The 13,289-nt window shown below is 35.9% G+C and overlaps 3 protein-coding genes across 5 annotated transcripts; all 3 read left to right on the top strand.

Annotated features, from left to right (window-relative positions):
* Positions 1-800: 800 nt before the first annotated feature.
* ift46 (intraflagellar transport 46 homolog (Chlamydomonas)) lies at positions 801-4,515 on the top strand. 3 transcript variants are annotated; one of them, XM_016276602.1, is made up of 12 exons: positions 801-891; positions 1,609-1,702; positions 1,781-1,857; positions 1,932-2,077; positions 2,346-2,420; positions 2,972-3,065; positions 3,144-3,272; positions 3,367-3,485; positions 3,578-3,644; positions 3,728-3,788; positions 3,871-3,956; positions 4,152-4,515. In XM_016276602.1, the coding sequence occupies exons 1-12, from the start codon at positions 868-870 to the stop codon at positions 4,242-4,244; spliced, it is 1,065 nt and encodes a 354-aa protein (XP_016132088.1). In that variant the 5' UTR covers positions 801-867; the 3' UTR covers positions 4,245-4,515. The 3 variants fall into 3 exon arrangements, with proteins under 3 accessions (XP_016132088.1, XP_016132079.1, XP_016132096.1); XM_016276593.1 differs by having other exon boundaries at positions 1,929-2,077; XM_016276610.1 differs by lacking the exon at positions 1,609-1,702 and having other exon boundaries at positions 822-891; positions 1,929-2,077.
* Positions 4,516-4,849: 334 nt separating this feature from the next.
* Positions 4,850-8,283, top strand: LOC107588506 (uncharacterized). Its single transcript, XM_016276634.1, has 7 exons — positions 4,850-5,135; positions 5,357-5,683; positions 5,773-6,030; positions 6,233-6,373; positions 6,824-6,855; positions 7,378-7,652; positions 7,776-8,283. Exons 1-6 carry the CDS (start codon positions 5,087-5,089, stop codon positions 7,591-7,593), a joined length of 1,023 nt encoding a protein of 340 aa, XP_016132120.1. The 5' UTR covers positions 4,850-5,086; the 3' UTR covers positions 7,594-7,652; positions 7,776-8,283.
* A 121-nt stretch (positions 8,284-8,404) lies between these two features.
* LOC107588499 (uncharacterized) lies at positions 8,405-13,255 on the top strand. The gene is made up of 7 exons (XM_016276624.1): positions 8,405-8,626; positions 8,919-9,245; positions 9,335-9,592; positions 9,795-9,935; positions 10,791-10,826; positions 10,935-10,966; positions 11,998-13,255. Exons 1-7 carry the CDS (start codon positions 8,575-8,577, stop codon positions 12,190-12,192), a joined length of 1,041 nt encoding a protein of 346 aa, XP_016132110.1. The 5' UTR covers positions 8,405-8,574; the 3' UTR covers positions 12,193-13,255.
* Positions 13,256-13,289: the final 34 nt, after the last annotated feature.

The raw sequence follows: 13,289 nt of genomic DNA, 5'->3' as shown, positions 1-13,289 counted from the left end.
GCTCTTTCTCCCGCCATATTTCAGCAGACTGAAGGAAACCACATGGTTTCTCAATGGTGTGAGTGAACAATTCGAGTTTAGCAGTAAACTTTTAGGATTTAAGACTTATTTTTTCAGGACTACAGCCATTCAATTAGTTTGAGTTTTTCTGCTCTTTCTCCCGCCATATTTCAGCAGACTGAGGGAAACCACATGGTTTCTCAATGGTGTGAGTGAACAATTCGAGTTTAGCAGTAAACTTTTAGGATTTAAGACTTATTTTTTCAGGACTACAGCCATTCAATTAGCATGTGTGCTAAAACACTTAAGCAAATGCATACGGCTCGTCCAATGCAATTGTGATGTCCATGTCAAATAAAATTTAATAATAATAATAATCTGCCTGACAGGTATTAATTAGACAGGCGTCATTTAAGCTAAACATATTATATAACTTTTTGTGGACTGGAAAAGTAATTTTGTATTTGTTTCAACATTGTATTTTCTCAAGATTACTTTGAAAGGATTTAGAAACTTTTATTAACAGGAAACGGGCGTATAATAGAAATGTTTGATGCATAATGTATAATGTTGCTTATGTGCTTTTTATTTTTAGAACGTAAAGAGAATTAATTTTATTAGGAAAATACCATATACGTAAAAAAAAGGGGGTTTTGCAAATCAAACTATAAAGGACTTTAAACTATACACAAACCTGCAATGTTTTTAAAGCACTAAAAGTAATGCATCTCTTTTTTGGCAGCTAAAGTTGTTAATAATGTGACCATCGTGTAATACCTCTTGTTCTTGTGCCAGCATCTGTCTCACGCACTTCCGCTGAACAGCTCGCGAGATCAAGTTTCCTTGGCAACAATACACCGTGTTTTCATGGAGAAGTCTGAGCGACAAAAGGTTTGTTATTATTATTAATGTCAATAATTGAATCTTGCGTACCATGTTAAATACGTAAGAATTTCTTTAAGACACGAATGTAGTGTATTTTCTGGCTCGCTATTCGATGTAGCTCGTAAATCAATGTAGCGCGCCCATCAAACACCAAGCTACAGTAAAACATTGTTATTCCTTAATGTCTGCGTGTCACATTTAGTCTAAAAATGTTATCTAAAAGATACTGGTTATTAGTTGCTTCCTAAACGGTTTTTGGTAGGTTATAATAGTCCCGTAAAGCAAAAAAGCTAAACCTGCGTCTCTAAACTCAGTAACGTTATGCTGCCTAACTTACCTAGACAGCATTTTAGGGCATCATAGACATGTTCTGAGTCAGCAGCGTTTTGGTATCACTATGACTCAAAAATACATTCTAGATAGGCATCTCGCTAGGTTATGAGACCCAGGGCCAGTTGCATAAACTTAGCCTCCATGTTAAGACTGTGTCTTAAGAACTAACGTTAGTTTGACCAACTAGAAGTTGCCAAGGGGTAATCAGTCTTACTCCAATACAAATAAGACCAATCTGCCTTTTCATAACTGAATTAAAAAAGTTATGACCAGTCTTGAGGGAAAAAAATGTAGATGATTATTAACTTTTTAAGACTAGTCTAAACAGTTTATGCAACTGGCCCCCAGTTTTAGTAAAAACTAAAAAGTGCAAATAATATCTGCAAACAGATTCAACTCAAAACCAACCAGCCATACGACGAGAGTTTTGAGGTGAATGCAGAGGAGGCAGCCAGTGTGCATACACCATCCCCAAGACAGATAGGTCAGACTGTTTACCACCTCTTTACAGTTTACATACCATTCATCAACTGTTTTTCATGCCATTATGTCTTTATTTCAGTTTCCAGGAGGACAGGCAGGCAGAAGCAGAGCGCCATGGCCACTTATGCTGGCGATAAACTAGAAGAGGACACTAAAGTAAGTTCACTCACTCTTACTTGGGGAAAGGATAAAATGAAGTTTGAATGACCTGTGTTCATATCTGACAGCAGAGAAAGAAAGAGCCGCCACCTGGTGCTCGTGCTACTAATCAGAATGATGAAGAGGATGAGGATGAGGATGATGATGATGACGATGATGATTCTGATGACACAGAGTCTGATGAGGAGGAAGGGGAGCCTGGATCTGCTCCAGAAGGGTAGGACCGCTCATTTGAGACACTGTCTGCTGTCCAAGATGAGAGAGATTGATTGATTTTAATGAAACTGTATCAAAGAGGAGATATACAGTGATGAAGTGGACAAGTTGTATAAGTTGCAACACTTTTCAGTAATATGTTTTATCAATAGTACTAAGAGCATTATACAGTAGTTATAATATCTACTCAAAACAAAAAGCTACTTTATTATTTTTGAAAATAATGTGGATGTGTGTGTGTTTGTGTGTGTGTGGATGATTTCTCACAGTGCATACGACCCAGCCGATTATGAACATCTTCCTGTGACAGCTGAGATCAAAGAGCTGTTTCAGTACATCACAAGGTTAGCAAGCACCAACTTCACTGCATTTGATGTGCACCTGCACACAAAACACAAACAGAACAACATCTGGCAAACTGACCTTTAACACTCTTTCACTGCAAATGAGTGTTTCTTCAATTATGAGCACTTTTGACCCTGTCGACATTAAGAAATCTTATTTATTACATTTGTTTGCAAACAATGTCTAACAGTGAATATACATAACATCACAGGAGAATTCTGTAATTTTTTTCTAGATGTACATGAACATCTCAAAATATGTATTGAGTTGGTGGTGGAAACGATGAAAATTTAAATTAAAATAATATTTTCAAACTTTTACATTTGCTAAAATTAGAAATGCACAGTAAGTAATATTTTGGTAATTTTAATATAATTGTTTATATAGTAAAAAAAATAAAGTTTTAAAATGCTAAAAAGACCGTTTTAATGTTAACTTTTATTGAAAAAAAATCAACCTGTGAGACATAAGAAACTCAAAATACACTCTTTTGACTTGTAGATATCTCATGGATTCTTACTGGTATTAATTGCATGAGTGTTTCTTTCAGATATACTCCACAGACAATAGAGCTTGACCACAAACTGAAGCCCTTTATCCCTGATTTCATCCCAACTGTGGGGGACATTGATGCTTTCCTCAAAGTGAGTGAAAATGTTCAAATCTGAACCGGACATGAATGTCCAGTTTTCAGTTTCTGAATCATTCTGTTCAACCCACAGGTACCACGACCAGATGGGAAGGCTGACAATCTGGGTCTCCTGGTTCTGGATGAGCCGTGCACTAAACAGTCAGACCCAACAGTGCTTTCCCTGTGGCTGTCAGAGAACAGCAAACAACACAATGTTGCTGTGAGTTCACACACTCGCACTAGATGACTTAAGGTGCTTCGTTTATTTTGGCCTAGCAAGTGAAATGAGAAAGTGATGCACATCTGTTTCACAGGAAGTGAAAGTCAAGAGCATTGAAAACCCAGAAAAGAACCCCAAAGCCATAGACAACTGGATCGAGAGCATTAGTGAGCTGCATCGGTCCAAGCCTCCAGCTACCGTACACTACACAAGGAAAGCACTGACATGAACCAACCACAAACATCCAAAGAGCAGAACACAACATCTATGTCATTTTGTAACAAGAGTCTTGTATATTTCTCCAGACCCATGCCAGATATTGACAGCCTGATGCAAGAGTGGCCGCCTGAGTTTGAGGAGCTTTTGGGGAAGGTTAGCTCCACTCAAATATGTTGTTTAAATACCTTTCTGCAAATTCAGTCATGTTCACCTTCACTTCTCCATCTGTTCATCAGGTGAATCTCCCCACCGCAGATATTGACTGTGATTTGGCAGAGTATGTCGACATTATTTGCGGTAAGTTGCATGTTTCTTGTATTTACATCTTTGATGCTTTTGATCTTTTTTTTTTGTAATGACTGTTAGTGTAACCTGTCAGGAATCCTGGACATCCCTGTGTACAAGAACCGGATTCACTCACTTCACGTGCTGTTCACACTCTACTCTGAATTCAAAAACTCACAGGTTAGTTTCAGATACTCTACCATATTAAATACAATAAAAAAATGCTTTTCACAATCTGAAAATGCTGATTACTTGTTTTGCATTATTTGTATTTAGTGGCATTTATTTACTTTTTTTTTGTAAAGCACAGGATTTGAAATGTTTCAGTTCTGGGTTGTATTATTGATGAGCTCGTTTTGTTTCTCCTGTGATCAGCACTTTAGATCTGTAGCGGAGGGCCAGAAATCCGACACACCGCCTGCTTCACGAACAGCCACTGCTGAATTAGAAAGACTCACTTTGGACTGAAGTCTCCTTCGTGGCCTATTTTCATACATCCTGTTTCGTTCTTAGCTGTTGTGTCACCAGTTGTAGCTGTGAAGTTACATTCTGTTACGCATGTCAGATTGTGTGAATTCTTCATATGTTTATGTTTAGCAGACTTGTTTTAGTAAAAACTAATTTCTTCAAACTGTAGACTGGAAATGTGTCTTCAAAAATCATCAAATCGTCTCCATAATCCACTGCCTAATTATTTCACAGTTTGCAATGAATTGGTCTTTTCTTATTAAAAGGTAAAACCAGATGATGATGGGTTTCCTTGTTTAACTCCACTTCTTAAATTAATAGATGATTTATGACCTAGACTCTATATACTGTTAAATAACAGTAAGACAATAAATATCCAATAAAAATAATACTGAATTCAACTGAATCAACAATAAACACTGAGAGGCATCTGGTGATTTAGCAAAGTAGAATGATATAAATATACATAATATATAAACCATAATCAGTTTTAGACATTTAAATGATATGTTGAACCAGAGCAAGTTGTTTTTTTAATGAATTAATAATTGATCTGATATATACAATGTAAAACATGTAAATGAGGCGTTGTCTAATATATCATCTGAATAAGAGCAGCCCTGCCTTCCTTGTTCTAACTGCTTTTTATTTTCCTGTCGTGGTTTTTAGTGTCTATTCTTAACTCTGAGGTGGCAGCAGTTTTGAGTGCTATAAAGAGGATCATATAAAGAATGTCTACATATTTGAATGGTTTGATGAATGATTATGAATCAAATAATATACCGATTTAGCTACTAGAAAATCTAGAAGTCTATATCAAGAAGTCTAACTTCTGACTTACGATGCCTGGATGTTTCATTCATGTTTGGCTGTTTTTCTTTGCTGTATTGGGCAAGTATGACTAATAATTTCTATTGCTAGATAGTAAATAATATTTATAATTTTCAAAAGCTAGATATATTACATAAATGATGTTTACGTAATAGCCAACAATAATTTCATCTGTCAGCCAATTACTACATTTTACTTTTATTGTCCTTCATATGATATAGTGTCTTTCACTCAGAAGTATTTGTTTATTAATAATAACGAACATACATATTGATTGACAGTGAGAGAAATTAAAGTCAAAGAAGTGAAGACGGGCCTATACAGTCGTGTTGAGCTCACTGGAGAGGAACTTGATCAAAATACTGCAGATTCTCTGAAGTCAGTGGAATGGACCAAACAAAATGGATCGATAACATGTCTATGTATTTCAAAAACAAATACATTCAATGCTTCATACAGTCAATGCTGTGGAACGGCTCATTTCTATTTAAACAACAACACCCTCATTCTGGAGAGAGTGACAGCCAGGGATGAAGGAGTCTTCATTGAAACTATAGTTACAGGAAATGGAACTACAAAACGCCTAAACTTTACATTAATTATTCAATGTAAGTCAGCCAAATCAGAGTCGAGCTTATTCATGTAGAATTCATCTAATTATGCTGTGCTTGTGCTCATTAACATATTTTACTTTAAGATCCTCCAAATGCAACAGAAATTGTGGTCTCCTGGACCTCCAGCACATCTGTGGCTCTCAAGTGTGAAGTGAGCGGTTTATTCCTGCATCTGATGTGGAAGAGAGAAGGAGTCCCTATTCTAGAGAAACACAGACACTCGTTCAGTGAGAGGAACCAAACTCTACACATCAGCAACATAACCAGCTCTGAGTACGGCACGTACAGCTGTATTGCTTCAAATGCATATGGAGAATCAGAAAAGCACACATATATTACCAGTGAGCAGTACTTCATTCATTGTGCACCTTATATGAATTTGCTAAATCATGCCAGATTGTAATATTCTGTTTAGGACAGGAATTAAACCTAAAACATTTTTAAACACAAAGGCACTTCCTAAGACATCTTTAAACAGAAAGTAACACTGTGAAAAAGGAAGCTGCATTGCATAATCATGTATTTTTCTGGTTTTTATTTAAGGTGGAAACTCAACTGTCAACCAAGGAAATGGCACTAGATATAAAACTCAGTTTGATCAAACTGTGCTTTCAAGTGGACTTACACTCACCGGTGTTTTGGGACTATGCATCGTGTTCTACTGCCTTTACAAATACCATCACAGTAAGATTTTCTCCCAAATACATAATCAATGTTCATAAATGTTGCTTTAGCAAAATAATAACTCTTTGTTTATGAAACCCACATCCTCCATGATTTAGGTTGATTCTGTGATTGTTTATTCAGTTTTTCAGTCTCAATACCTCGTAATCTCAACATGTCAGTTCTCACCCAAATATTCTCACAGGAAGAGTAGTACGAACCACTGACAAATTTTCCTCAACAAAACTCACCAGATTCTCTGCAGACTATCCTGAAATACATGGCATGTATAGTATTATAAAATGCACTGTGTAAAATTAGATTTTGTGTAGTGTATTTTACATTGGTTGTATTTTTAAGGCCAAAGAGTGGAAATTGGCTGAACTACAGATGAAGGTTAAAAAAAAATCTGAGCTGCAACTAATATTATACAGTATCTTATAAGTTATAACCGCACTCTTTAATACACAGGGGATGCAGGCAATGTCCATGGAATTTATCAGGTAATGCACAAAAAGGCATAAACAGATAAATAATGATTTCAGTATACACAGTTTGATGGACATTAATATGATTAACATTTATTATCTTTAACTTGAAGATCCCATAAAAATAAATACTGCCGTTTTGTGGCTGTTATTCCATGTCTGTTAGCTTAAATGCCTCTATGCCCGTGCACATTAGCTTTAAGCACACATACACATTCCTCTTCCAGGAAAACAAACAATATTGATGACTCATCTTGCACTTGATCTTGTACACGGTTTCATCCAATAAAATGCTCTTTAAAATGAGAATGTTTCCTCATCCTGTTATCACTTGCTTTCGGCTAGTACCTAATCATGGTTCAGGTTGTAAAGTAACGTGTGACCTAAAAAGTTTCAATATGTCAACACAATCCTAAAGTCATTTTATGGGGTCTTTAAGTCAAATAACAAACTCTTTGTATCCAGTGGAATTCTATGAATGATTTATTTATATAATTGTTAATATACCTGTATACACTGACAACTCCTGTCTCTCAGGAAGTACCTGACTCTGAAGAGGTGACTTCCATCTTGTACGTCTACACAGACTTCATTAAGCCGAAAGAGAGCAGTCAGGCCTCCGCTGCAGCGCAACACTTTGAGGAGTTTGGTAACTCTGAGGTTGGAGCCATAGGCAGGGAAGAAACCGTCGTTCTGTACTGGGTCACTAATGATCAGTCCACAGCATGTCCTGAAACTGGAGAGGACAAATGATATTCTACAATATTCCATTAAATAATAATAATTGCTTTTCACAATCTACAAATGCTGAGGTACTTGTTTTGCATGATTTGTATCAAGTGGCATTTATTCACGTTTTGTAAAGCACAGGATTTGAAATGTTTCAGTTCTGGGTTGTATTATTGATGAGCTCGTTTTGTTTCTCCTGTGATCAGCACTTTAGATCTGTAGCGGAGGGCCAGAAATCCGACACACCGCCTGCTTCACGAACAGCCACTGCTGAATTAGAAAGACTCACTTTGGACTGAAGTCTCCTTTGTGGCCTATTTTCATACATCCTGTTTCGTTCTTAGCTGTTGTGTCACCAGTTGTAGCTGTGAAGTTACATTCTGTTACGCATGTCAGATTGTATGAATTCTTCATATGTTTATGTTTAGCAGACTTGTTTTAAAGGGTAAAACCAGAGGATGATGGGTTTCCTTGTTTAACTTCACTTCTTACATTAACAGATGTTTTATGTCACTTTACATTTAGTATCAGGGGATTCAGACTCTAGCTTTTATTAGGACATGTACTGTTAAATAACAGTAGGTATTGCATAAATATCCAGTTAAAATAATACTAAATTAAACTGATTCGACACTATACACCGAAAGGCATCTGGTGATTTAGCACAGCAAGATGACATTATAGCCATAATCAGTTTTAGACATTTAAATACGCTGAACGAGAGCAAGTTTTTTTTTCATGATGTAGTAATTGGTCTGATACATACAATATGAAACATGTAAATGAGGCGTTGTCTAATATATCATCTGAATAAGAGCAGCCCTGCCTTCTTCCTTGTTCTAACTGCTTTTTATTTTCCTGTCGTGGTTTTTAGTGTCCATTTTTTACTCTGAGGTGACAGTTTCAACTCCGAGTGTCACAGAAACTAGATCTACTGATTAATGGTTACCATTGTTAATAAAATGCTAATTTGACTACAAGAGGATTAAATCTAACTCCTGACTTATGATGCATGGATGTTTCATTCATATTTGGCTGTTTTTCTTCGCTGTATTTGGTAAGTATGGCAAATAAATTCTATAGCTAATAATTATTGCAGTGCCTCTGTTTTTTATTTTGTTAATGCATATGTGGTTTGTAATACATACATCGAATACATTTTAAAAAGCTAGATATGTAGTATATATGTGATGTTTACTTAAAGTACTACTTAAAGTTTACTTAAACTAACTTAATCTCTTTAGGCCAATTACTACATTCACATGTATAGTCATTTATAAGATATAGTTGATCTTTTACTCAGAAGTATTTGTTTATTAATAATAACGAACATACATATTGATTGACAGTGAGAGAAATTAAAGTCAAAGAAGTGAAGACGGGCCTATACAGTCGTGTTGAGCTCACTGGAGAGGAACTTGATCAAAATACTGCAGATTCTCTGAAGTCAGTGGAATGGACCAAACAAAATGGATCGATAACATGTCTATGTATTACAAAAACAAATACATCCAATGCTTCATACAGTCAATGCTGTGGAACGGCTCATTTCTATTTAAACAACAACACCCTCATTCTGGAGAGAGTGACAGCAAGGGATGAAGGAGTCTTCATTGAAACTATAGTTACAGGAAATGGAACTACAAAACGCCTAAACTTTACATTAATTATTCAATGTAAGTCAGCCAAATCAGAGTCGAGCTTATTCATGTAGAATTCATCTAATTATGCTGTGCTTGTGCTCATTAACATATTTTACTTTAAGATCCTCCAAATGCAACAGAAATTGTGGTCTCCTGGACCTCCAGCACATCTGTGGCTCTCAAGTGTGAAGTGAGCGGTTTATTCCTGCATCTGATGTGGAAGAGAGAAGGAGTCCCTATTCTAGAGAAACACAGACACTCGTTCAGTGAGAGGAACCAAACTCTACACATCAGCAACATAACCAGCTCTGAGTACGGCACGTACAGCTGTATTGCTTCAAATGCATATGGAGAATCAGAAAAGCACACATATATTACCAGTGAGCAGTACTTCATTCATTGTGCACCTTATATGAATTTGCTAAATCATGCCAGATTGTAATACTCTGTTTAGGACAGGAATTAAACCTAAAACATTTTTAAACACAAAGGCACTTCGTAAGACATCTTTAAACAGAAAGCAACATTGTGCTAAAGGAAGCTGCATTGCATAATAATGTATTTTTCTGGTTTTTATTTAAGGTGGAAACTCAACTGTCAACCAAGGAAATGGCACTAGATATAAAACTCAGGTTGATCAAACTGTGCTTTCAAGTGGACTTACACTCACCGGTGTTTTGGGACTGTGCATCGTGTTCTACTGCCTTTACAAATACCATCACAGTAAGATTTTCCCCCAAATACATAATGTTCATAAATGTTATGAATCTCATGTTATGAATAATTCAATGTTAAATGTATAAATTTTTATCATTTTTACTTTTAGACTTGCACTCTATTTATTTACTAACTGCTTGTTTTCTTTAAAAAAAAAACTACTCTAGAAAATGCTGGGTTAAATACAACCCAGTTCTGGGTAAAATATGGACAAACCCAGCAATTGGGTTGTTTTGACCCAGCACTTGGTTGTATTTAACCCAGCATTTTTTAGAGTGCAGCTTCTCTAACCTTTTTGTATTCTATCGGTTTTCTTTTTATTTATTATACAATTAACAAAAGCAAAAAAGGCCTCTAACACCAGCTTGCTCTATTCTTTTTCTATTCTATCAGTTTTCTTTTTATTTACTATATGATTTTAAAAAACCTTGCTACGTGTACTGCATTAAGCTAACTGAGACTTGTCAGCACTTGCATATCATTGCTCTTTTGTTGATTTTGATTGCTTCCATTGTCCTCATTTGTAAGTCGCTTTGGATAAAAGCATCTGCTAAATGTCTAAATGTAAATGTAATAACTCTTTGTTTAAGAAACCCACATCCTTCATGATTTAGGTTTATTCTGTGACTCAGATCATGAACCTCAATACCACGTAATCTCAGCATCTCACTTCTCACCCAAATGTTCTCACAAACACCAGTTTGAAAAAAGAAGCTTGAATCACAGAAACACAAAAACAGACCAATTTTCCCTTTTAAAAACTCCCCAGCTATTCAGCAGACTACCTAAAACAGAAAATACGTTTAAAAAAAATGTCATTTCTATTTTGTACAGAATGTTTTACTGTTGTTATATTTTTAGAACAAAGAGCAGAAAATGGCAGAACTACAGATGAAGGTATTAAAAATGAATCGATCTATCTATAAACTTGTATTAATTATATAATTATAATTAAATATACATACCAACTGTAATTGTATAATATCTGTGAAATATACTTCACAGGGGGTGCAGCCAATGACCTTGGTATTTATCAGGTAACAGACAAACAAAAGTATTAATAAACAGATCCTGCTGGGAAAAAAAAACAATAGACACCTTCCCAGAATTTGTAATGGTTTTAATGGTTATAATGGGAATTGTACTGGTTTTAATGTAAACTGCAATGGTGTTGGTCTCTACTGGTAATTGGTCGCCTTCTATTGGTGGCTTGTGGAACCACTAAATCCTAATGGAATATGTCCCAAAACACACTAGGAAACCATTTTTAATGGTTTTAACGGTTAAAAGTTGATTGTAATGGTATTTGTAGTGGAAACCATTAGAATTTCTGTGATGGTCTCTTGTTTTTTTCAGCTGGGATGTGTAACAATGAATTTAGTACACACTTAGATGGACGTTAATATGACGACATTTAAGGCACCATCTTCATTATCTTAAAGACCCCATGAAAATACAAAAAAAGAGAGAAGTGTTTTGGCTTTAATTCATATTTACAACCTTTGAGGCCTTTATATGCTAATGCATGCAACAAATCAAGCTTTCAGTAGATATTGACATTTACAATTTTTAGTCTAATCTTGCCCTCACAGGCATCACCGACATTTTGTCCAATAAAATTAAATGATAACCTCTACACTCGCCCTGTTACCACCTGCTTTTAACCAGCAAGTCATGGCTCATATTTGAAATGTAAGCTAAATGGAATGTAAGCTAAAGGCTAATAGCTTGGCTATTTTAAAAATGGACTCTTTCTGTTATATTTCTAATAACTGTCAATCACATCTAATTATAATATTAATAGCCTATATTATTACCTATAAGAAACATAACATTTTTGTATACAGCATTAAAAGCTTTAAATACTGCTTTTGTCCTGTTGTGTGAACACTTAAATATTTAATTGTGTGCTTAATATTCTCACAATTTCCATACAAAGCGCTGCACCGGAAGTTGAGGTAGTCACTAAGCCTAAATGCTACTGTCAAGTCATTTCATTGGGTCTTTAAGTCATGAAACAAACCCCTATTAATAATACCCGTTTACTCCGACCACTCCTGTCTCTCAGGAAGTACCTGACCACGAAGAGGTGACTCCTTTACCGTACGTCTACACAGACTTCATTAAGCCGAAAGAGAGCAGTCAGGCCTCCGCTGCAGCGCAATACTTTGAGGACTTTGGTTACTCTGAGGTAGGGCCCACATGCAGGGAACGTGTCTCCAATGAAGAGTCCACAGCGTGTCCTGAAGCTGGAGAGGAATGACAACTGAAATAAGAGACTACAAAACATGTTGGCGTGAAAACAGCGAATACTAACTTACTTTCATATTCATGAATCTGGTGCAGCGCAACAGATTTATAAGTGGAAAAAACACGTTACATCCTGATCAACCACTAGAGGGCAGCAAAAACAGCTGAAAACATACACTCAGAAAAAGGTACAAAGCTGTCACTGGAGTGGCATCAAGGTACAAAAGCTAAAAGGTACAACCTTAGGTGTATATTAGTATCTTAAATGCACATATTAGTATTTTAACAGTATACCTTTTTGAATGGGTACCGCCTCAGTGACAGTTCCCCCCATAGTATGCAAACTATAAGAGGTCGTAAGTATCCACCCTACACATTAGTGACTGTCGTACACCGTGATTAGATAAATGACTTGTGCCTTTCAGAACAAAGTGGTTTGTCTTGCATGACGAACTCTGTTAAAGGGTCAGTTTATTAAATTCGACATATCATGGAGTCAGCTGCAGGTTAACTGATGTTAAAAGGCAAATCTAGATGCCAGTAAAGAGGTCTAGATGCACTCTCACAGTGCACAGTAAGAGACCAAAACAGGTCGAAGCATTTGAGAGACAGCTGTCAATCTTCTGAAGAGTGTACATGTTTCATCAAATCTTTTGTTTACATTTTATAGAGTACCTTCATGTATGCCTAAAGCAATGTCTTAATTGAGATTCCTCAAAGCAACCAGGAATATACTGCAACCGGATGCAAAGAATAGGTTCCTTTCTGTTTTTCCTTCAGAAAAAACAAAATAATTTTTTTTTTAACTATTTCCTTTTAACACACATGAAGTTAACTGTACAGTCTTACTTTTTCCAAGTGTGCTTAAATTGTTACACCCATGGAATGCTGGGAAATGATACCTACAAACAGAAGGGGGATGTAAGTGTTTAATAATTTAACTTTAATCTCCTGTGATATAAATAAAACAAACAGAGAGGTTTGGGGGACAGTGTTAATTAAAGCTCTCCTATTCAACTACAATAAGTGCAAACAGATATTTATATACAAAATTGCACATATCATTTGGGATTCAGAAAAAAAAAATAATGTGTGGAAAATAATTTGCAT

Source organism: Sinocyclocheilus grahami, unplaced genomic scaffold (assembly GCF_001515645.1).
Source record: "Sinocyclocheilus grahami isolate Dianchi unplaced genomic scaffold, SAMN03320097.WGS_v1.1 scaffold7.1, whole genome shotgun sequence".
NCBI lineage: Eukaryota > Metazoa > Chordata > Actinopteri > Cypriniformes > Cyprinidae > Sinocyclocheilus > Sinocyclocheilus grahami.
The sequence above is the reverse complement of the archived record's forward strand: the minus strand, read 5'-3'. Positions and strand labels throughout refer to the sequence as shown.